A 25,539-nucleotide genomic window follows, 5' to 3' on the forward strand; every position below is an offset into this window, starting at 1 on the left:
TATACATATATATACATATATAGTATGTGTGTTAGAATTTTCTTGGTAGCTGTGTCCTGACATTTTTTATCAATATTGCTATATTTTAATGCTTTTTATGCCCTTAGTTGAGTTCTTTCCTTTTTTAGTGCTGAGAATACACTTTTTCCAATTGTAAAATGACGACATCTGAATCCTGATCTTAATTTACAACGAAAATGTGACCTGGCAGTCAAGTGTGTTTTGTTTGTATTAGTTAGTGTGAATAAGGTCTGTTGGTGTTTTTTGGGAATAGGGGGATATCAGAATAAATCTGGAAATCTGTTATCATTGCATTAGGGGTTATATATTGACCACATATTTAAACAATGTATTTAAACAGACAGGTCAAAATGACCTGATGAAGGGGCAAAACACTGTTTCTTTAAACATATATGTGGAGCCGTTGGTCAGTGTTCAGAAATGAACCGCAGACTTTATATCCACATGCCTGGACGAGTGCTGTGCTTGTTTGATTATTTTTTCCTTGTGTGACATTTTGCCAACCAGTTTGGCTTGGTTGGAAACCAGCTACATTAATGACACAGAGCAATTACATGACAGCGCGCCACAGCTTGTCTGTGTTGCACTTTTTGACTGCAGGCTATGTGTCTTTACTCCCACTCACTGTTGACATTGGTAGTGCAGGACAACAAAAGGGACAGCTCTTTCTGTCACTGCGGAAAATCCAACAAGTTCACACCCCTTCCCAGGATATTATTATTGTTTATAATTGGTTAATAGGCCTACCCTCTGTCTCATTTAACTTGTTAGAATTTCTTCCTTTGCACTATTTTCATGCACAGTTTTACGATTATCAGTGTCATCTGTCGGCACACGGGTCTCAGCTGAAGTTTAATGACTTGCACCCTTGCTGTAGGTGGCTGTAATTCTGTAATCAGGCACATAGCACAGCAGTCATAGTAGTAAGTCGCCATAGACAAGCCAATAACCTAAATGTAATGTGTAATTTCCTGTGTGGAGACAGTGTGCTACCAGTGTGCATGCTCGCCATCAGAATTGATCCTTTTGCATTATCTCAGTCAGTCTGGATAGGAGGTGTCTGGATGCTGCAGCTTTTAGTGAATTGCTCCTGTTGATCCTGCTCTTGCAGCGCTCTGGCCATCATACAGGAGGTGGGAGGAGAAGAAGGAGGAGGTGGTGAGGGGTGAGGGTTATAGCGGTGGTGCCTCCAGATGCTCGCTGATTGTTCCCGGCGATTGTGCTGCTAGTAACTGCGACCCCCCTCTACTCTACGCAGATGGAGCTGTCAGCTCCATTATGGGTATGAGATGATTAAAACTGCAGTCAGTTAAGCCACTACTGATAACTTGAGTCTTGTTAGACAGTCTGAGAGTCACAAGGTTAAGTGTTTCAGATTTGTGTGGAGTAAGCAAAAGGTACTGTGTATTGAAAGATACAGTAGGGCCTTACAGATCTGTCTAAACGACACACAACTGGCTATTTGGAATAAAAGACATCATCCAGTGTAGGAGCCTGAAGTTATTTAAAATAAATAGATCCATCTGACAACAATTCACATCACGTTATCAAGTTTGTGAAGGGAGTGGGGGGTTAAATGAATGGAGTAAATAAGTAAATCTGTAGCGCAAAGCGAGCACATGTAATATATATGTTAAGGAATCTATTTTTAAAGAAGTGAGCGCAGTGAACATTGTAATGCAGCATTATGACCTGTGGTAGACCTGTAGAGGCGTACAATACAGCCTCTTCAACAGCGAGAGACACACATAGAGACAGAAAGAAACCACTTTTCCCAACGGTTACCATGGCAATCCAATAAATTTGCCATTACTCTGTATTGACTCTCAATAAAGTGGGTAAAAATGAATCTCCTTTTCTCGAGCATTAAATCTGGACTAAAACACTGATGCCTGGTGACAGGCGTGCAGAGTCAAGCCCCCTTTCCCTGATTTACAGAAAACTCAGCCAAGAAGAGATGAAGGGGCCAGACTGAGCAGATGCTGTTTCACTTTCTGTTTCTCCACTGCTCAGCTCTTTCTTCATGGCTTGACACATCTGCCTAAAGGAAGAGAGGTGCAGATGTTGACTGAGACACTATTTTGAATGCGGGAAATTGTTCTGCCAATCAGAAGGATAAGGGCAGGGTTTTAGGATGACCCCCTTTCTTAAACTCATTTGAGATTATTTATTTAAGCTTTTGAGAGATTTTCTGTTTTAAAAAAAAAAATGACATTGTGTTTGCTTGACAGGAAAGACAGAGAGGATGACAGAATATACAGAAGAATTGGACTCAGATCCAAAGCATTGCAGGTGCATGGTATGCTTCCCAGCCCATTCGCCTGCTAAACAATTCGGCTAAGCTTTGTTTGCTAAAAAATACCTCCTGTCACCACCATGACAGTACACAGATTTCAGGATGGTTGATTGAAGCTGCCTTAGTAGCAATGCCATTTTACACCCACCTGAAAATTGCAGTAATTTCCATTTGTCTGTTAACAGGATGAGCCACTGTGTGTTCCCCACTGTTCCTATTACAGGCTGGCACACAAGACAAGTGTATCCTCCTGTAAGGGATGTCATCATCGAAGCAATATACTTTGATAACCCCCTTTTTTGAGGCCGTTCTAGCATTTGCCATCCAGCCTGACTGAATTATCCAGTGATGCCTTTGACATTGAGAGAAAAGGCATGTAGTGTAATTGTTTCTGATATCTGCCTCTGCAACTTACACCTCTTCTCTCCCTCTCTCTCAGCCCCCTCTTCTTCAATAAGTGTTTTAGATTGCTCGGTGGCTCGGTGGAAATCAGCTTAGATTGACACTTTGACACCAACGTTAATTGGCAATTCCTAACTATCAGCAGGCTGCCTTTGACGGAAGTCTTCCCCCAACCTGTCCTGCTCATCTGCCCGGCTGTAGTAGAAATGATCTTGGTGGGGTTATGCAGCGCATTAGCGTGTATTGAATATGCCTGTGTCAATGTGCTTTGTGGTGTGCGGGAGTGAGACGGCTCAGCCTCTGAAAGCTGCAACTCCGTTTTACAAATGAGGGGCCTTTCCTACATTTTTCAGGAGCTTTTAAGCACAACTGCGTGGGTGTAGGCACCATTAGCCCTAAATGGCTCTTTGCAATGGATGCCTAATAGGGCTTACCGCTACATACAGGCTGTCTGGCATACACACACACAACTCAAGACAATAACTCATACATACATGCATAGTAATTAAATAGTCATTCTCTTCCTCATCATTTGTCCGGCATTGCCTTGTTATGGCATTGTTACTCAGAGGACAAACTGCCTGCAGTTTAGATGCTGTCACATAATTCACCATGTAAATTGCACATAGACAATTCAGGAATCCAGCAAGGTCAAAAACTGCCATATAAATGGTTGCATGCCATGGCTGAATTGTCTTTGGTTGCTGTAGCAATGTGTACTTATTTGTTATTTTAGCATATGGAACATATGTCTACAAGTACATTATTTTGATTTTAATTATTTTATTGCAAGATGCTGTCTACCATGAAAACTTTAACTATGAGTGATATTGTTTATTCATTGAGTCTGTATGTGTTCAGGCAGAGTAAGAATGGATTACTGTGCTCTTGTTTCAGTCATATCTTTGAAAAACCATTGGATATGGCTGCATTTATGGCTGAACAGTGGCTAATCATTTCAACCACTAAAAGGCAAATTAAATATACCAGGTTTAGAGATAAACGCTGCAACACAGCACTAATTACCACTTCACAGCTTAAGAAATATTTCGAGTTGTAAACAAAATGTCTCTGTGTGTGTGTGTGTGTATATTGATATATACTGATCAGCCATAACATTATGAGCACTAACAGCTGAAGTGAATAACACTGATTATCTGGTTATCATGGCACCTGTCAGTGGGTGGGATATATACATTTTGTCCTCAAGCAGGAAAAATGCGCAGTGTGAGGATTTGACGACTTTGATAAGGGCCAAGTTGTGATGGCTAGACAACTAGATCAGAGCATCTCCAAAACTGCAGCTCTTGTGGGGTGTTCCAGACCTGCAGTGGTCAGTACCTATCAAAAGTGGTCCAAATGAAGGCTGCCCCGTGTGGTCCGCTCCAACAGACGAGCTGCTGTAGCTCAAACTGCTGAAAAAGTTTATGCTGTTGCCAGAACACACAGTGCAACGCAGTTTGTTGTTAACACAACATTAACATTTTATCACCCTAGAAAGAAATACCTGTTTCTTCAGCTGCTAAATGCTCCACTATGGTCACCAGCTAGTCACTAGCTTTGTGTTTGTCTGCCCTTTTGTGCTCACCAGGTAGTGTACAGTGGGTTTATCAAAGCTTTTTCACCCACTGTGTCTGGAAACAAGGTTGCATAGGTACAGTAAGGTTGATGGTTTAAAGACTAAAACAATTAGCTGAATTGCTCTGTGGGAACAGCAGAGTCAAGTTATAAGTCTCTGGGTTTGTCACCATGAGAGACACCTCTCACATTGCACATAGTCATTTGGTCCATGGCTATATTCTGCTGTTGTTGTGGTAACAGGTATTTTAAATGTATAGCGTTCTACAAGTCAGTTTGCAGACTTGGCTGTCGTCTTGACCTTTTTGTTTGTTGGCCATTTAGATATTTTAACTGAAGAAAATGTTGCACTAATGAAGATCAATAACAAATATCTGTAATGCAGTCAGCCTGAAAACAGAGATAATGCGATGTGTAGAAACCATACCGAGGAGTTTTCGAAGGTGCTACAAACCAGGCATTACCCGACACGCATTTATTGACCCTGTACTGTGTTTTTGCTTCTAAGCTGGAGGTCTTTTATTAAAAGGAGGTAGCAAGGAGAGATTTCATTTAACCACCATGCTATTCTTTGACATCTTCATCAAACTGTCACGGTAAAGAAGGCCCAAAATCTCATTTATTTCTTGCTGGGAGCACTGAAGGGAGCTCAAATCCAGAGGTCACAAGCTAGCTGTCCTCCGTTCTCTGTATCCCTTTCTGTCCCTTCCTGTTTTCTGTCTCTTTCTCTCTCTGTCTATCTCCCTCTCAGCCTCTCTTTGTTTGGCAGTGATCTGACCAAACAAAACCTAACTGGGTATCTCTAAAGCAAGGTGACTGCCAAAGGTGATTTTTCAACCTCACTGCCAGGACACAATGAGTTTTAGATAGCCAGGCCAAATTTCCCTCCCTCTAACTGGCAGTTCTGGATGAAAATAGAACTGGCCTCTGCACTCACATTTGTCACCCATGTCATTATCTGCTCTATTATCCCTGCACCCTTAAACGGACAGCCCTGAAAATTAGGTTATAATAGACTTAATGTTGGTGTTTGTGTTGCTGGACCTCATGTTCTTGGGCTCATTTGTTTCATTAAAGAGCTGTACTAGGAAAGTATGCCTATTTTTGGCTCCAAGTAGCACCATGAAGCAACTCTTAATCAGCTATTTGGACTTAAATACCCTGAAAACATGTAACATAGCATCAGTAAACTACATACAGCATCCTCATGTTTACCAACTCAGTCAATTGGATTCCTCTGGTGTAAAGTCACAGGCTGTGTTGTATCTACTGACATCACATTCATCAATCGATGGTTGCATGTGCTTTATTTTACCAGAAGTGTCATTGTTGTCCACTACAGAGTAGAGTCTATTAGAAGTAGGTACAAAACACAACTTATTGTGTTGCCACAATGTGATTTAATCAGTTGTGGTTATACAGGACAAATTTGCTAACTGCAGATTTTAATTTGAAATCTTCTGACTGGGAAGGGTCCCCTTTCACTGTGACATCAATGTAAAATGAAACAATTCTCAGTAGAGACCTCAGCTATTGATCAAGGTCAGGGGCAAGCTCCATTATGCCTGAACTTGGACAGATGTGAATTTATAACTGAACGCTTTCAACTTAACAGCCTTGGCGTCAGCCGGAGACAGGAAGAGTGAAAGAGGAGGGAGGGTGGAGACGGGATATGAGAGAAATGCAAATGACCAGATAAGTTAATGTGCCTTTGCTGTGGCAAGGGGCTCTGATTGCACTGGGAAGGTAAGGCTTCCCTGAGCCAGCCTGAGATATCATTAATCCAAGGTTGACCTGGCCTGCCTTTTTGCACGGGCCTCCCTTTTGCACGGCCCTGCCCACAGAAGTTTATTATCCAAGAGGAGACTGTCCAGGCAGCCGGTAGGCAGAGGAGAGGCCTTGTGCTTTTCCAGAATGACCGAGCAGCACTTCCTTTTGAGCCGTCCAAAGACAAATTGGCTTGGATCAGCTGCTAGGCAGCTGGCTGATCGAGAGGTGAGATGTATAAGGCCCACGTGGGCATTTTCATCATGACGGCTTTTCTTTCTAGTCCCCCCCCCCCGCAGCATGTCACCTGCTGCTGTGTGTCATTGTGTCCTAGTCGCTCTTATGCTCTATCACTCACCCACACACATACACAACACACTAACCATACAGTGCAGTTGAATAGGCTCACACTAATCCTTACTTTAGACATGTATTTTGTTTGTGGATTACTGTCCTCTGGCAAAAGTGAGAGATCAGCACACACAGGAGTCTAAATCAGTCTTAAATAAGAACAATGCTTTTGTACATCAGTGGTACAGAACAAAGGGAGCAAGCAGAGAAACTTTGGTCTGTTGCACAAGGCTGCAGATTTCCTAATTTAAAAAGTAGTCATAATTTTATGGCTTTGCACCGTCCAGACAGCTTAGGAAAACAGGGCTATAAACCAGATACCTGGAAGTTGTCACAAAAATGTGTGGAGTTATGATTATGAGGTTTTCATTGCTTTGGTTTGTCTCATGATTGCACAGCGGTCAGTGGGTTTATAACCATTCTTGAATCAGACAACATCAGTGAAATTCATCAACTCATACAAGAGTTTATCCTCTATTGACCATGCAGCGTTGATTACAGGGGATCCAGTCTGTACAAGTTGTCATCAACCAGTGTCCCTGCTGTCCTTTTGATGGAAGGTTTTAATTTTTCCCAATAATGATTTTCTATAATGGGGGGCAGACAAGTGCAAGTAGATCTTAAACAGCACAGTTCATCATATAATGTAACAGTTGGTTTGTATGCGCTTGAAGAGAAGAAAGCTTGTGACCTGTGGACCTGGTTGTGGTTACTACTTCCTATTGTCACATTATCTGTGCTTTAGATACTAGCATCACATTAATATAGAAATATTTAAATCAATTAGCCATCGTTCAGTGTAGAAGGGCATCTATAGCTCTTTAAAGCAGCACTATTCAATATTGTTATATTTACACTAGATTAAATGACTTGTGGGTTACACGTAGGGACAAATGCAGATAATTATTACCACCTTTGCAGTTCCCCTCAGCTTCATGGACCACAAACTCCACCATTATCAACTTTGTTTCCAGATGCAGCAGCTTTTTTCAGCCAAAAAGCTCTAATGAAACCACTGCACGCTACTTGCCCAGCACAGAACAGAACACAGACAAAATTAGTGATTAGCGGGTGAAAATATTGCAGCATGTATCAGCTTAAGATATCCAGATATCTTTTTTCAGGAGGAGGCGGAGACCAAAACATTACATTACCTTCAGTCCAATCTCCACAGGTGACCAGAGACACTACTCCAACTAAATGTTAATGTTTCTCTGTTGCTGGATGTTTAAATAGGCATTCGACTAAAACATAGGTGTGGGCAATCTGATGATTGTAGATAGATATTGTGATCTAAAGTGGCCTTAATCTGCTTTTCAGGCTAATCGCAGAGATCGCTGTATTTAATGTCCTCCTACTTCTGTTTCCAAAATTCACATAACCTCATTGACTGGAGGATCTGCACTACTTGGACAACCAAATATGTTGATGTAGCCAACTAGATGGCTATGATGATAGGACAGATTACATCACGTGGCTCTTCTTTGGGTGTCATATCATAAACAGTTCAATTGATTTTTGTATTGTTAGTGTACAATTGTTATCTTTTGGGTTTTGTTTACAATTTCAACTTAAACTTAACCATTTTGAAGCGAAGATGTGTAGTATCTTAAATCCAACATTGTGTTGGGCACACAGTGCTAGTGGAGAAATTTCATGTCTATTTCAAGTCTGGTTGCAGTCTACAAGGCATTTCAAAATTGAGGAAATGGTCCTAAGAACTGTCACAACACAATTTTTGAATTATGTGTCTTTAAAATATTAGGGTACGAGGTATCAGGTGAATGCTGTGAATGGTGTAGTTGTGGGTTATGCTTGCAGTGCTGGGCACCAATTTTCTTATCCACAATTTTGTACTTTAAGTTGATCACAATGAGTTTAATTCACATAAATGTATTCAATTTCATATTGTTCTGATTGTCTTGTTGCCTGTGTCTAATTTCAGCCCTTTCATTAGCTGATCATTCACAAAAATCACTTTTATTTTGGTTTTAAAACTGTTTTAAATTTAATTAACTATAACAGCGTCTGATTTCTCTCTTTGGAGCTCTTAAAAATAGCATGAACACCTAATTTATTACTTTATCAAACCAGCTTTAATGTTATGTATGTGTGTATCCTCATTTCTCTACACTGCATTACCATGTCTCCCTTTTCAAAGCGTTCAGACTACCTATCAGGATCTTCTTTTGATCAGATATTTTATTTGATGTACCATATCAAGTAATTTGCTCTCCCTTAATGTTTAAATAAAGGCCTTGGGGCAAAAACTACAGAGATACTTTCAGGGGAGAACAGGTTATAAAAGGCACACCAGCTCTTAATGTGCTGTTTGGGGATTTATTTGGTTTGGAAGAAAACTTGGAAAGTCTTACTTACTCGGAGTTAAGACTTAGTATATATATATGCATAATACAGTCAAACAATAACTAAACGTGTGAATGTGAGTTTATTTTCTTATTTTTCTTATTTTATTTGACATAAGAATAATAAGCCGTACTTACAGACGATTTGGACTTGGTTATCCATTACAGTCAGCTGTACTATAATGGAATAATTTATATGACCGCTAAATTATGAATAGCAGTGGATGGCACTGTCATCAATACTTACTGAAGAGCAAAATTGTTCTGGGTTGTCATCCTCTACTTTTTAAGTGAGCTGCCCTCAATACTTTGTAGAGTGCAGTGGGTTTGTACAGTGCACAAAACAAAAGTGAAGTGGCAATCTGCTGTGAACAACAAGAGCAAAAACATTTCCTCCACAAATAATGTAAATCTCTGCTATTTTGTTTATTTGTCTTTTTGCAGGTTTGGCAGTTCACCAGATAATCACAATCACTGTGTCTCTCATTATGGTTATCGCAGCCTTGATCACAACACTCGTCCTTAAAAACTGGTAGGAAAGATTCCTTTACTGTTTACACTATAAATACATCAACTACAGAACCACACACTTTTTTTTCTCTTTAAATCTATGTAGATGACCAAAGGTACAAGGTATGATTTTATGTTTGTTTCTTGTCTTTGGTGCGTGTTTTTGTAGCTGTGCGCAGTCGGGAAATGGCCGCCACAATAGCCATCAGCGCAAGATCCACCAGCAGGAAGAAAGCTGCCAAAACCTGACAGACTTCACCCCAGCCCGGGTGCCCAGCAAGGTGGACATATTCACTGCCTACAATGACAGCCTGCAGTGCTCACATGAGTGCGTTCGGACTGCCGTGCCCATCTACACTGATGAGATGATCCAGCAGACGCCTGTCTACAAGACTGCTTACAACGGAAACAGGTACGCTGGCCCTGGACTGTTTATAGCACAAAGGTGGATGCACACTGGAACATTTCTTCAGTCAGCCAGCACTGGAAGTCATAAAGCATAAAGACTTTTCCAAACAGATGTCTCTGTCCACTACAGTTATTATCACTAATGTTATTAGTGTCTAATAGCCTAAAAAAAATTGGGTCAAGAAATCAATGTCTATTTCTTTATAATAATGGTTTTATGTGGGGATAAATGTTCTAACAACTTCCACATTAAATTACAAAGCATTCAAAAAGATGACTAATGTAAATAGATGAGAAAGAGTACATTGAAATAACAATCCTGATGAATACTTTTTCCTCATGAAATACTTTTTCCTCACACTCTTCTCTTACATGTGTGTTGTTATTCTGAACCGCAATCGGCTCCCGTCAGAGCAAATCAGCACATAAAATGTTTGCCTTTAATGCTGTTGTCCATTGCCTCATTCCTCGTCCATCTGCCTGACACCTGGCTGAGCGGTGTGGGCCTCAGCACGCTCGAGCTGCACACGAAAACCTAAATCTACCACTGATTTTTGCTGTTGTGTAATGAGTCAATTTATAGATGTAGGGCAATGGGATGTGAAGTCTTTACAGTGCCATTTTCTGTTCAACTGATCTTTCTGGCAGTGGTTTAAATGGTAGACAAATATATATATATATATTTGAAAACTGAACTTCAATAACCAGAAGTCCTGTAATGTGATATCAAAAAATTGCACACAACACATCCATGTTTACCCACCCAGCTAATCTGTGCTGCTTTATACCAAAAGACAGGCAAGAGATGTAACATTGGTGAGTCATTGGTGTGTTTGCATTTCACTCTGAGTTGAAATCGTTACTCTCTGCGGGTCTTTCTTTGTGATACAAGCTGACAAGGCAGGTGTGTTTGACACAGAAATCTGGCCTATTGTGGTATTATACCTCAAACAATAATTTTTATGTAGTGTTGACAATAAGCTCGGTAGAGTTTTGACAGTGTTTACTGTTTTAGTGGACAACAGTAACAGTCATCTGAGCTGCAGGGCCAGCAAAGATGGTCACACTTACTCTGTGTCCAAGCCCTGTAACAGATTCATTATGCTGGCAGTGAGGGTAGGATCATTCATCTGGTGCAAATAATGCCTAGCTTTATTTATTTAAAGTCATGGAAGGGTAGATACGTTTTTACTGATGTTTAACAACAACATTGCTGATTAATCTGTGATAAGAATGTGTTTGTGATCAATTCTACAATGTTGACAGTGGCGCTAGAGGTTAACTAGGGAGATTATTACAGTGGGCCTTAGAGGATGTATGAAGTAAAAAAATATTCAGAGGAAAATTATCAACGTACCTAAATGACACTTCAAATATTTAATCAAGCAAACTGCATCATATCCACCAATACGAGTCTACTTAATGTTCTCACCTCTTGCACTTTATTCTACAGGCCCTCCCCCACTGAAAGACAACTGATCCCTGTGGCCTTTGTGTCAGAGAAATGGTTCGAGATCTCGTGTTGACGAGCTGAAGGCCTTGTTCACTTCCTGTGGGTGGAAAAGACTTCCTGAATTCACGCTCTGGTGGGTACTGTGCCACTTTGTCCCCTTGCAAATCATCGTCTGAGCCTTAGCCACCTCGATCCCTGTGGTGACGCTGCCCCACTTTGGGAATAGAAGGGAACTTGGCATATGTTTGTTATTTGTGACATGATTATGCTCCTTTCCAGCTTCTGCCCAGGGATGAAAAAAGGTTGAGAAATCCATTTCAGTGCAGTATTGAGAGGTCTTAGTAGTTGAGATAAAAGACTAATTATGTATATCAGTATTAATAGGCTATATGCTCACAATTAATAACTTCACTATTCATATCTGAAGATTTTCATTAATATTTATGTCACCACTCGCATTCTTACACCAATAGCATATTGTTTTGAACATCTCTAGGAGTGAAGAAGCACTTTCACTTGACTTGTGACATATTTTTATGCATGGCTAATATATGCCAGAATAGCCTGCATTTGAAATTCAAAGCGTGAAAGTTAAACACATGCTCTGGCCCCACAGTATTGCTGGCAGCCCGGGGGGAGGTGTAACGTCTGTTATTGACCCAGATTTTAAAAGGAATAGATTGCCTGCAGGTAGCGTAGTGAGAGGACAGCGCCTCGCCGTTGTCTGGACACACATTAGTCTCAGTCAGCTCAGCTCTACGCAGCGTGCTCCCAATGCTGCAGTCTTAAAAGACATAACATATTCCTTGTTATTGTACTGCAAACTTAATGTATTTCCTAGCCTTTATTGTATGTTCCGGCAGGCCTTAACGGTGCATATTTTTAATGCAGCATTGCCATTCCATGTGGTTTGAGAAAGGCACTGGGAGGAACATTTTCTGGCCAGAGCTGGATACCAGTTTCCCCTAACAGAAGAGCATATTAGGCTGGTTTTGAAAGTCCCACCTGTGTTACAGTGGCTGTTTTATTTTGCGCTGAGCCCATAATGAGGGGGTAATTGTGATTTTGTTCTCCGCATCTCCACAGGATCCAGTTGGAAACAAGAAACACACAAAACAGCTTCTTTTGTAAAATAGTGTGATCACTCTTTGGACACTGGTGAAGATATTTATTTTTCTAGAGATGACAAGCAGAGCAGCCACAACGCTGCCACTCCATATTTCCGGGAACGTACAGTCATTTAGATATAGATTATATATAGGTATATTTACAGGATGTGTGGGACAAGACTGTGGACGTCAAGGATGTCTCAAGAAAAACATTTGACATTTGAAAAAGGAACCCACGGAGTTGCTGTGGGTGGAAGATGAACTGTATTTCTGAACAATGTGCCAATAATGCCACTATGTGCCACAACCTGGATAGAAGAAGTTTCAACAACAACTGATGGACATAACAAAGAGTGCTATATTAACCCTGTATCGACTCCAACTACATTGTTTTTTTGTTTTGTTTTTTTAAAGAAATGTGAAAGATAAAAAATGCAACAAATGTATTTGAATATGTTTTGAAATAGTTTTAAGAAATGTGTTGCAAAAGAGTCTAAAAGATATTTATATGAAGCATAACTCTATTAGTTGGGAAAGAGAGAGGATGGGAAAAAAAGACATGGTATATGCTTTATTGAACAGTTGATTTTAAAACATTGTTTCTATAGGTCCCATTTTAAAACAGAATAGTTATGTCTATTTTTTTACACAGACGAGTCTACCACAGCCCTAACAGTGGAGGTCCGAAGCACTTGGAATTCAGCACTGTTAATTAAATACTCCTGCCCAAGCTGAGATTATAACAAAGAAAACAATCTGAAATACACCCAGTGCAAGCCAATTCAACGCCCTCTCCAATTGCTCATTATGTAAGATTTGTACCTGATTTGGCCAGATGGAAAAACAAAGTACTGCAAAAGTTTCTGTGGTGCAGGATCAACACCACAGGCTGCAACAAGTCCCATAGCAGCAAATTCATATATAGATTGAGTGAGGACAGCCACAACAGACTGCATGGAACTGGACAGGACATTCATACTGCCTCAGGTCTGTCTAGCTCTATTGCACACTTTATGTTGGTCTCAGTTTCAGCAGCTGTTCGGGATAAATTCCAATGATTGGCTATGATTTAGATCTGCTGCAATGCTAAAAGGGTGGACAAGATTCAATTTGGGCTTCAAATTCAAATAATTTATGTGATAATTTGCATAAAGAGGAAAGAGATTGAAAAATCCCTCCACGGATAGTAAATTAATATCCCCACACAACTCCCACATTGGTTCCCTTTTGATAAATTATTTTTGAAACCTAAAAATCAGAAAGTCAAGAAGAACATGAACCAATTTGTTGAAGATGGAGCATAAAATTTCCCCCAGCTTTTCAGAATGAAGAGTAAGCTGTGAAAGAGGTGCTGTAAAGTGGTGTCTCTCAGGATCAAGATGATCTGCATCATGTGTTTCTAATGCAAGATGTAAGCAGGGAGGAATTCCCTCACTGAATGTGTGGTAATGGTTAGTTAGCTCTCCTGAGCCAGATCCACTCAATACTTGAGGACAATAGTTCTAGCATATCAGAATTTCAGCTATCACAGCCAGGAAGTTGGTGGTTGTGCACAAATAGATTGTTTTAATTTGTGCCGAAGGAAGCAGAGTGCAAATATGATACAGACTGATGAAAAAGAAGGGTTTCATTTTGTTCTATCAAAAACCTAAAACACTCCGTTAGTGTATTGTTGAAGTAAGGGGATTATGACAAGCCAATCAGCCGCTGCCAAATTGGTTTAAACTATCTCTTAAGTCAAGGTGAGGGAACTCCATGGTCAGGAAGGACAGTAAAGCTCTCCTGAGAGCTTTCTAGCACCAATAATTATATTATCAACCTCAAGCTCAGAAAGACAGATTGCCTTTGTGCTACAAAGGTTTTGAGGAAGTCGCCTACGAGTCTACCTTTTATTGTGCTGTGGGTTTGTACAAAGCACAAATACAATTCTGTAATTGTAAACGTTTTTGGCTGCGGACAGCAATATGTACAGATTGAAAAGGTGGGTTTTATTGCGTGTCGACGGTGGACCTCGCTTAGGTGGTGTTTAGGCTTGTACTCACTTCCTTACAGCATTCAAGAAAACAGGTTGTCCCAGTAAGATCAGTATCTGTAAATGCGAGCCATTCAGGAGGTGCCGAGATGGCCTGGGATAAACACTGTGGTGCAAAACTCCTGCTTTTGCCCATTCACAACATGAAAACCACTCTCATGAATGACCCATACCAATTCAGCCTCACATGTGTGTCAGGCTGAGGAGTTGCTTCTTTGACATAACATATATTTTTTTGAATGAAGAGTGTTATCTTAACAGTCAGAGGGTTACGAAAACTTACTGTATATTATACACGTGTAAATGTATTTTCTATATATTTGCTTCTATTTGTGTACAGGTGTGTTCTATTTTTCAAGACCTCTCCAGTTTTTGGGAAGGTTTCAGCTAGGTCGGGGATAGTGTCTTTGTTTACATGTGTAACTACGGTATTTCTTTTAAAACACAAAACTAACCTTGTGCCAAGCTTCCTACCTGCACTTTCAAGCAGTACTTGTATTATATCTTTAGCTAACCAGTATAATACTTCAGTAGACGCTGCAATAGTTCAGAGACTGGAGAGTGATTTCCAGGTGGAAGACCTGAAAGTAACTGAGTGCTGAGTGGATCGAAGAAGTGTGATCATATCTTGGGTTCTGCTGTGTTCATAGATGGCTGGGAAACCAATAACTCTCTGTCCTTAAGCATCATTTCTACATGAATTCTAATATAGTGTTTCATCACATGAATAAAAAAAATGGTGTAGATCCACCAGTAGCTGCCAAGAAACCAACTAAACTTGATCTAGACTGGTTTGAATTCATTTGTCATAATTTCTCATTTTGTATTTGTATATACAAACTACAACCACCCCAGAAAATTTACAATTTGCCACATACTTTAATGACTGCAAAACTAGCATTTATGAGCATATGAAATAATCAGGGAAGACGTCTAAAGAAAGAATTATGAAAGGAAGATGGTGTGTTAAGTACTCTTTCGATGCAAATTGACCCAGTTAAAAAATGCCACGATCAGACTCACAAACAATGATGTGGGAAGCCATTCACTTAGATTCATTTATTGAAGTTTTTAAAGGATAATTTTGGTGTATTTCAACAGAGGCCTTATTTCTAGTAATGCTAGCTGTTGGTTAGTCAGTCCACCACAGACTGCTATATATCTATTTGATGGATTAGAAATTTGGTAGAGATATACATTGTGCCCACAAGATGAATCCCTGTGACTTTGGTGATCCCTTGACTAGCATGCTAACACGCTAAACTCAAATGGTGGACATGGTAAACATGAAAATGTAGCATGTTAGCTCAAAGCGAGTTCAGCCTCACAGAGACACTAGAATAGCTGTCGACTCTTCAGCAAACATTCCTATTGGTTATGATGACACTGTACTCACTGAGTAAATTGTGGAGATCTGGAACACGGCAACATAGCTGAATTTAAGTCCAACCGGTTAAAACACAGGAGCAAATTTGTGTGCACACATAGTTTCCACGTGTACGAAAGGTAAAAGTTAATCCTTAAAGTCTGTAAGCTGAACTAAGCAGCTTTATTTTCTCTTCCAAATAACTTTGGTTAACCTGGATGTTTCTTTATAAGACTTTATTTGACTGTTTGTATACCCTGTCTGACTTCTTTTTAGAAATGTCGAGTTCTAAGATCTCAACATTGAACTTGGTTGAGTACAGTGTTATTACTGACAGCAATGATGGACAAAAGTTTGAAAATAAGACCTAAGTTGAAACCCAAATGATCCTTAAAGCTTACATACTGAAGATTGTTAGAGATCTTGTGACCATGCTTTGAATTGCTATTTCGTCACAAGAAGGTTCTTGTGGTTGCCAAGTTTCTGTACAACTAACACACTGTCCCTGATAATTGTAAAATGTGACTCTACTGAAAATCGTTGAAATTTTATACCAAGCTAATAATGATAGTGTGCGACTAATCTCGCATCCTTTGAAACCTACAAAATCAGATAGTTTAATGAAGCGAATATTTGACTTTTCGAATTTCTTTGTGTTTCATACTGTAGGGTAAAGGGTTTATTGGGTCTTTACTTCAGTTAGCATTGAAAAGCTTGTTTGCATTGTTAGCAACTCGTTAAAACCATGCTGCCAGCTAAAAGCAATTTGCTTTGCATTCCTGAAGGACACGGGCAAAAATGTAACTTGCAGCACATATAACAGGCACGAATATCTGGAGACATCGGCATACACCCTTCCTCCTTTTACCTCTGTCTGAAATCAAACTGATATGTAAGGAATTGCCTTACTGCTTTCTTGCCTTTTCAGTTTATATTTCAGGACAGTTGATGAGTGTGGTGTATTATAGCTAAGAGGGAGGAAAATGATTCCACTCCGCTGGTCAGATTTGATTCAGGAAACATTATCTGAGAGCAGTGCAGGCAAAGGCAGAGGGAACATGGGGGGGGGTGGTCTCTTAGAAAAGTCTTAAACAGACACCAAAGACTTGACATGCCTTTTTCACAACGAATGATTTTGGGGCTCCCGTGTCTCTTCAGCAACCCACGAAACCTATGCTCCCTTCAGCACAAACAAGCTATCAATCAGCAAAGGTTCTCCTGTCAAGATGAAGGATGTGCCGCACACTCATTTGCAGGGACTGTGATTCCTGTTTGCATGTCAGACCTACAGAGTGGAACTTATTGACGTATGTGTGTATATGTGAATTAGGTGTCGGCTGAACATCCCCAAAGCCAAGGTTTGTTTTTTCCCATATTATTGGACGCATTCACGAGAGGAGGAATCAATGTATCGACTCATGGCCTGTCTGATTAGTGTAGAAAACGTATTTCACAGCTGGCACTGATGGTGACGATTTAGATTTTTAAAGAAGTGGACAGCATGTCGCTCAAACAGTAATGTGAGACTCAGCGGGGGGAAGGAAATATTTCAATGAAGTCATACTCAGAGGAAAGGTCAAAGTTTATCTTCATGGACTGATATGTATCTTACTTAATGCATTTTTTTTAAACTGTAGCTCCTCACTCCACTTCTCCTCATCGTTTCACAAAATCACGTACTGTGCGCTTACTGTATCTAAAGTGGAGGGCTCCGACTCTCCTCTCGGGTCATGTTTTTACTTTTCTATGTACAAGAGCTAAGGCACTGTCACTGTCAGTGCTTATCAATACAGTCAGACTTGAACAAATGAAAACAACACTTAGTTTGCAACATCTCAATACTCCCATAATCCCTCTGCTAAATAGAGACTAGCTGCGTGACCCAAATCTGCCGTTCATTTCCATCAGAGGCCTCCGACGCTGTGGATTGAGTGGCACAGCAAGGAAATTTGGGATGAAAGGAAATTATAGATACATGATTGCTTGTTCCCTGAGAGTTGATCAATATCAGAGCGGACAGAGGTGTAAAAAAAAAAGCATAAATATCATATGTACACTTTCAATTTCTAGGGTTGAGGAAGTTGTTACGTTTTTTGTTTTTTCTTTCTTTTTGGGGGAGGGAAGGGCTTTTCACATGTGGGCACACAGTGGTTTTATTCATCGAAGCTGACTTACAATCACAATCCATATCTACCATGAAGGAACCTGACTCGAGTTGTGTTGTCGCCATAAAAATGAAGAGTTTGTACTTTGTGACTCTTAAACTTTTTATATTTGTGTTTAATATATCAATGAGTACCTCTGTTAACTTTTGTATAAGACTATAGTATATACAAACACACATACACACACAACACACCTCCACAAAAGGGACTCTAGTCTGTCTCTGTGACGGCTAAATGTTGTATAACTTTTATTTTGTGTCTTATGAACCACATCTCTTCCTTTTGTAGTTATTGGTAAACGTTTCGATTTCCAGGTGACTTTGATTTGGTTACTCTTGTACTACTAAGCTCTGTATTTGCAAGCACTGTAAATGCGATTCTCATTGGATTCGTCCTCTGTACATTTAGTACTCTGATGTTGCTATTAATAAAATGTAAAACAACATGGGCTTGTGCTACAGGGAGTTTCTTGGAATGAGTCCGGTGGAGGGCAGTGATCAGGGAAACCGCACAAAATAAATGATTTGAATATGAATTCAAGCTTGGTTCTGTATGCGTTTGTCAAATCAAATGACATGCTAATTTTAAAGTTGCTATGCTTAGTTAGCATTTTAATCAATAAATAATTATCTGGTTAAATTTGATACATTAGTATTATTACTGCCAACAAATGAGGACAGCACCGAGGGGAGCATCATCATCCAGTGGCATTTACACAGTGTGACACTGGATCAAGGGCCTGTTCTTCCAACAGAGTGGAAAGTCAATGAAAGATCATTAGAATATTATGAAGACACCACGGGCAAAATAAATAAAACTTCATAGAACATTGTTAACAATTTAACTATTTTCACAAGATATATTTATGTCTCCTTTGATGAAGTCTCATTCTCAGCGTGGAGAAAAGGATGTGTCTCAAAAGAGAACAAAGCATACGATGCTGGATAAATAGTTAATAAACTTAATTTTACAGTTAAAATTTGAAATGTCATTTGTTATAGAGGTATTGTGATAAAGTTGGTATCACAAGAAAATTCAACTATCTAAATATATATGGGCCTCTCACAATCTTATTATTATTTAAAAAAGCTAACTACAGGAAGTCATGTTCATGAGAAAATGATATCCTAAGACGAAGGTATGATCTCCAGATAAATGACAATAAAGGATTTGCAACTGAACAGAAATGATCTTGTTTTGTTACTGATATCAGTCGTGGTGACATTCTGCACGAGTCATCACAACTATTTTCTGATTTTTCCATCATTCCCATCAGAAATAGCATTAAAGTTAACTGAGATCTTGGAATAAGGCAGGATCATTAAAACCATAATCAGAGAGTTTTATGAACCAGTCAGCAGTTTAGCCAGGTTATTTGTAGGTAAAACAGAAGACAACTGAACGATTTCATGACAAGAATGTGCTTCAACCAAACCTTAACAAAAGTGGTTTCAGATGACAAAATGATTTATGTGTCGTTCGGGAAGGCATAGACCAACGATGTTTTTTTTTTTTGTTTAATTTTGAGAACTTGTTGGCTGAATATGTGTATGAAAAACATAGGTCATTGCCAGCTCCAGAGACCACTAGGTAATGGTTGCGAGGGTCATGGTTCAATGGTTTCAATTGATACGGCACCTTAAAAAACTTTAATATTTGTCTGCATATTTACATTTTTATGTATGTAAATGTAAGCAGGTGTGCAACTTATAAAACACACAACTATATGAATCTAGATCTAATATTAATATTATTTTTTATTATTAAACATTATATAAGCTGCTGGGCTGTAATATCACTTTGGTTTCACAGTATTTGTGATTGGCTGTTGTAAATGCATGATTATCTCTTCATGGTACTAAATGAACTGGGAGTCTATTTGGGGTCACTGATATTGGAACATCTGTTGATGTTTAAAAAGAAATTAGTACAAAACATCTGACAATATAATATCACGCTGTGTTACTGTCAATATTATTGTGGTCATTATGATCTAGTTATTGGCTCCAATGTACTATTGCTTTATTAACTGATGAAAATAAGCCTGGCACCATGGTCTGTCTGGATAAAAAGCTCCGAAATGAGCAGTGACATATTTGCAGGGAGAGCCATAAGTGCTGCAATTGCTATTTTTCTACCTGATTAAGGTGTGAAATGTCTTCTCAGCTGGATTTTCTTCCAATCTAAAGCAGTCAACCATTAATAATAGCATTGATTAAAGCTTTGTGAGCACAGCCCTTGTTTGTTTAGTATTCACTTCAAAATGGTTTTGCAGGTTGGGTGGAGAATCCTGTTTAACATTTCCCCCAAAGTCACAACTGGATCTCATGAAAAAAGCCACTGACATATTGTGGCAAAAATGTATATATTTATGTCATGTGAATCTCATGTTTGTAGATTTGGGCATCATTCATATCTGTACAGTAACATTGTACTCACCAAAGCAGTAGCTGAGATCTGGGAACAGGCAACATTGCGGAGAGGAAGTTGGATGAGGCAAGAAACTCCAGGAGTTAGACAATCTGACAGCTTGTCAACAAGCCAAATCCACATCTAATGAGTTGTAAAAAACAAGAATATAGTGTTGTATAACTCACTAATGTAACATATATGCTATTGACTTGCTTTGCTCTAAATATCATGTAAAGGAGATTGAGTGGTTTTCCAGTAGACTGCCTTAGTGCTTTGAAGGATTAATATTAATTAATATTAAGTCAAATTAGTGTATGAATGATACAGTTGAACTTTTCGTTTAAAGTTTTACTTGTTTTGATCTCTAATATCTCACTTTTTACTATATTTGAACTATGTTACTATAATCCTGAAACACAGGTTCGGGATGCACTTTCCCAGGTTTTAGCAAACCTAGCAAAGCTATTAGTGGTGTCTAACACAGGGACAAAACAACAGATGGATGGAGACATTTCCTAACTTTTTACACCCACATACACACGCTCAGCTGAGTCCATCGATGAGAATAACTGTTAATTTTTCCCAAGCAGCCAGTTAGTGTTTTTCCATTCAACAACCTATCTTCTGATCAGAGGCATCTCTCCCATTCTCTGGGTTGTCGTATTGTGTATGTCTCGCCCTCGCTTTCTCTCTCATGCTGTCTGACTGTTTTTAGGATCACCTGGAGATACAGTTCTCCTCTTCTGTTTGACGAATCGGCATGGGCAGAATGAGTCCTCCTCTGTGGTCCTTAAAGCCAGACTTGGTCCTCGGGGAGGCCTGGCAGGCTGCATTAGTATGAGGCCAGTTGGATCGGTCCACACTGACTGTGACAGGCCTGGAGCCCCCCTGGCTCCTCATACATTAAATTGAATTATGCAGCCCTTCCTGCACAGACGGGCCTGATCAATGGGGTGGACGGCACATGCCAACAGCTGCCAGGGAGATACTTTAGTACGGTGAGATTAATCCCTGCTGCAAACTTGCACCCGTCAAAGACTCCGCCACCACCAAGCCTAGACAGCGCAGTCAAAGTTGATTAGCTCCTTGGTTGTCTGGTATGGAGTGGAGAGACCAGACCACTTCTGACTGGCAGATGAGACCTGTGACTCCAGTGTTGAGAAGACTACCAAACTATCCCTCTTTCATTAAAATGTACAGCCATGATGGAGGTGATTGGTAGTCCCTATCCAGGTTAAGGAATTGTTAGTGCTTCTCCAAATTAAGATCACATATTCCAAACATTCTGCTACTTCCTGAATAAAAGAACAGTAAAAAAAACAAACAGTAAAACTACCAACAAATCTGCCTTAGTAAAGCTTATATTCTTGTATAAGAGTTTTCCTATGTATTGTAAAAGGAATAACCTTAACATTTAAAGTGCTAATTATTGTAACCATAATGACAAAGCCCCTCTAACCTTAATCATGCCACCATTTTAACCCAAATCAAGATCTTTCTGTAACCCTAAGCAAGTTGTTTTTGTGCTTCAACCAAACCTTAACAAAAGTGGTTTTAGATCAGAAAACGATTTATGCATCGTTCTGGAAGGCATAGACCAACAGTGTATTTTTTGTTTAATTTTAGGACTTGTTGGCTAAATATGTGCACAAGTACATAGTTTAAGTCACTGTAGTATAGGCTGTAATAATATGATGCTGAAATTCAGTTGTGATTAACAAATGTTCCCGATTGAAGGATTTCTCAACCTTTCTGAGTCACTTGCCCATCACTCCTTCTTCATCTTCATCCAGGCTCCTCTGTTTGACCAGTTTGGGATTTTCTGGCTCCAAGAAAAGCCAAGATAGTGGCAGACCGGTTAACCCCAAATCCAAGATTCAAAACCCTCCTTGAAAAACCTAGAGGTGACATCATGTCACTCATTCCACCTTTTTCTAAAATCTGGGATTAGAATTTAATACTCTGACTGAGGCCAAAAATATATTTTATACTTCCTGATAATGAGCTTAAAAAGGACAAGGAGCACCAGAATATTACACAGCGCTTATGGTCAAATGCCATGCTGTAAAAACACACTCATCCTTAGCGCCTCAAATAATGCATTGTTAAGTCTGCAAATGGCAAAACATTTTTGGGTGACAGACTAACTTAATGTCTGTCACTTAGAGGAGCTGTGAGATGCCAAAGGGTGAGAGAGACGGAGACGCAGAGAGAGTGAGCCTTGCACTGATTTGGGAGTTGGGACTTTTACCATTCCTTCAACAAACTTGAAACCAGAGGCGGCCCCAGGAACGCACAAAAATGACAATTTCATTCCTCTTGCAAGAAGACGAAACACTCCAAAACAGGTTAAAACCCGGAGCCCAGAGTCGCCAGAGGTGATTTGTGGTGATGTCATGCAGCTAAAATAGCTCCTCATTAGCACCTCTGAAGCAGGTCGTATGATTAATCGTCACCAAAGATTTACAATCCAATTAGAGAGTGTCTGGGTGTGGAACAAATGACTCACCTTTGAGGGAAACACATCAGTGAAAAGACCCAAATGGACTTTTTTTGGGAAATTTTTGTGCCTCAGGCTGATTGATGCTGAAGTGGATGGGCGAAGTCTCTGGGGATGTTTGTCAGATCCAGAGGCCATCACTCACCATGCTGGGTGGCCTGTCATCGAAACATGGCAAGTCAGTAGATTCACAGTTTATTCTTGACATCAAACGCTTTGTTGAAGTGATTTTACATTACAGTCTGTCAGAGACCAGCAACAAAAAAATTGGGTCTTAGTTTGTGAGTGTGCGTGCACACATGTGCCTCTGAAAGCATTTCTCTGGGAATGACTAATTTAGCAGCAAGCGCTTCTCCGCTCTCCAGCCTAGCCTGAAGTTTTAATCCCCACATTTGCATGGCTAAACATAGATCAGCCTCCACACATGCACACTGGATATCGACCCGAAGAATATAAATGCTTGTTTTGACTGCACATTGAAAATGTTGATTAAACATGCATGAGCTCGCTCCTTCTCTGTCTCTGCGGAGCCCTCTTTAACACTACCTGTATATAATACAGCAAGATACAATATGCACAAGTTCCTGACTGAAGTGAAACAACTTCAGTTTCTATTGTTTTGTGTGTGTTTTTTTTTCCTTGTTAGGGCCAAGCCACTCTGCGTTCCAAAGAGTGATTCAATTCCTTGCAAATGGGCTTCTCCAAGAGCTTCTTTGCTGAGTTTAAGGAGAGAGCTCACGGATGCAGAACGGATGCAATAACCGCCGACTCACTGGCTGATAGAATAGCTTTATCACACACTACTTGCACTGTCGAGCTGCGGTATTCTATCTTGCTGGTATTTTCACACACACACACACACACACACAAATGTACAAAACACACAAAAGCGCTAAATAAGAGGCGTGGATATACATGACAATAAAAAAGGCTGTCAGCTTCTGTAGTAACCTTAGTCAGAATATATTGATTTCCATTTAATTAAACAGGAATAAAACAGTGTGTGTGTTGTGTGGCTCGTGATAGTAGCTGACACTGAGCACATCTCAGCAGCTGCCTGCTCCTACTGTTTGGCAGAGCTTCTTATCTGAAGGTGCCTTGGCTTTTGGCTGGGAATGTCTGACACTGCAGGAGAAATACCCTGAATCACTTGTTGGTACAAGTTGATGGATGTATGGATCAATCAATGTATTCTTTTTTTCTCATGAGAGGAAAATACCCAGTAGTTGACCCAAAACAATGCCGATGTGAAAAATCCTACCTTCCTCACATTGATAATGTTCGATTTGTATATTTACATGTGGGATAGTAGAGCTCAGTAGTTAGTCAGTTTTACCAAAACATATGATGATAAATGATGATTGATTAACAGGCAATTTTCAAGCTGTTTCCCATCACAGAATATCAAACAGGGTTCATCCTCAACTGTTAGGGTGACTCAGTCGCTACTGACCTGCAGGGATGTGAATAACCACTGCGTTAAAGATATGTTTGCTCAGCTGGTTTTGAGGCCTTGGTTTTTGGTGGTGTTGGATTGAACTGTAGCAGCGCGGTCCTGTTGTTTTGCCCACCCCCTCTTTGAGAATGTAAGAAACACTGATACGCGCATACGACCATAAAGTGGAGCCATTTTTAGACAGGAACCCCTAATATAACAGAAGGGGTGGGTTTACTCCTGGATGACATCATATTTTTGAGAAAAAATGGTTGACAGGATACCAATCTGTGTCACCGAATGAGAAATAAAACATGAAACAGGACAGCACACAGGACAGCAAGGAAGAAATTAAATGACATAGATAGATACTGTTTACTACTAAATACTTAACAATGTCTTAACCTGTCGTGTAACATTCACTGACAATCAAGATACATTATTATTCATTTACACTGACATGAACTTCTTTTCACCATACATGCTGTTTCCACATCATATCATACATACAAGCTAAATCTTTATTTTCTATACTGAGGAAGATCCGCAGCTTGACTCAAAATTGCACTGACTCCTTGATCGTCCCTGACACACCCCCTCCTGGGTCTGTTGTCCCACCGCAGTCAGGTTTAGTCATGTTCATGGTGAGTCACCAAAATACCAAAAGAGCACAGACAAGGAGGAAAGGGAGATTTTTTGATGGTGCACTTGATAAGATTGCCACTTTTTTCCTAGTACAAAGCCCCAGTGCAATGCATCATACATATCACAGACTGACACCCCAGCTACTGACCCCTACAGGCTGCAAGGTCCATTACAATAGATAATAGGGACACAGGATGGAACAATCAACATACTAACAATGTGACCAAAACTCTCTGTTTATCTGTGGACCTTGAATGTCCACAGTAGATTTCATATTAAAAATAAATTTCATAAAATAACACTAACACGTAAAGTTCACTCAAGTGGCAACCTCTGTGGCTGGCAAACAAAGCCAACACAGAAGAAATAAAAACTGCAGTTCCTCGAACGGCTACTTGAGGCTGGCTACAGATGTAATAACTCTCCATAAGACCCGTATTAAAATACCCAACTTTACAGCAGAAACAAACATGTTTACAGCCTGGTACAAAAAACTGTTTTTGTCTCTATTGTTAAATTCCCTGGTCATGACAGGGGTGTATTTTAAAGTAACTCACCCTTTTAAATTATATTAAAGGTAGGGTAGGCAATCCTGTTCAGAAGCACGTTTTGTTATACTGGGTGAAATGGTCCCTCTGTTGTCAGAGGAATCAATTCGTTATGTCTTCAGAAAAAAGAACGGAGAAAATCAGAGCTCTCTGTCAGCTGCAGGACTGAGAAAAC

At 39.9% G+C, this 25,539-nt stretch overlaps 1 protein-coding gene across 1 annotated transcript in view; it reads left to right on the forward strand.

Moving 5' to 3' along the window:
* ajap1 (adherens junctions associated protein 1) overlaps window positions 1-15,643 on the forward strand; it is a 43,053-nt gene extending 27,410 nt beyond the window's left edge. Inside the window, exons 3-6 of the mRNA XM_035657513.1 lie at window positions 9,226-9,313; window positions 9,461-9,703; window positions 11,153-11,285; window positions 12,239-15,643. Of these exons, the coding sequence (XP_035513406.1) occupies window positions 9,226-9,313; window positions 9,461-9,703; window positions 11,153-11,225 (404 nt within the window). The 3' untranslated portion in view covers window positions 11,226-11,285; window positions 12,239-15,643. The remainder of the gene's footprint in view (window positions 1-9,225; window positions 9,314-9,460; window positions 9,704-11,152; window positions 11,286-12,238) is intronic.
* The last annotated feature ends 9,896 nt before the right edge of the window (window positions 15,644-25,539 follow it).

This window comes from Morone saxatilis, unplaced genomic scaffold (genome assembly GCF_004916995.1).
Source record: "Morone saxatilis isolate NCDOM2014 unplaced genomic scaffold, NCSU_SB_2.0 Contig15, whole genome shotgun sequence".
Lineage (NCBI taxonomy): Eukaryota > Metazoa > Chordata > Actinopteri > Moronidae > Morone > Morone saxatilis.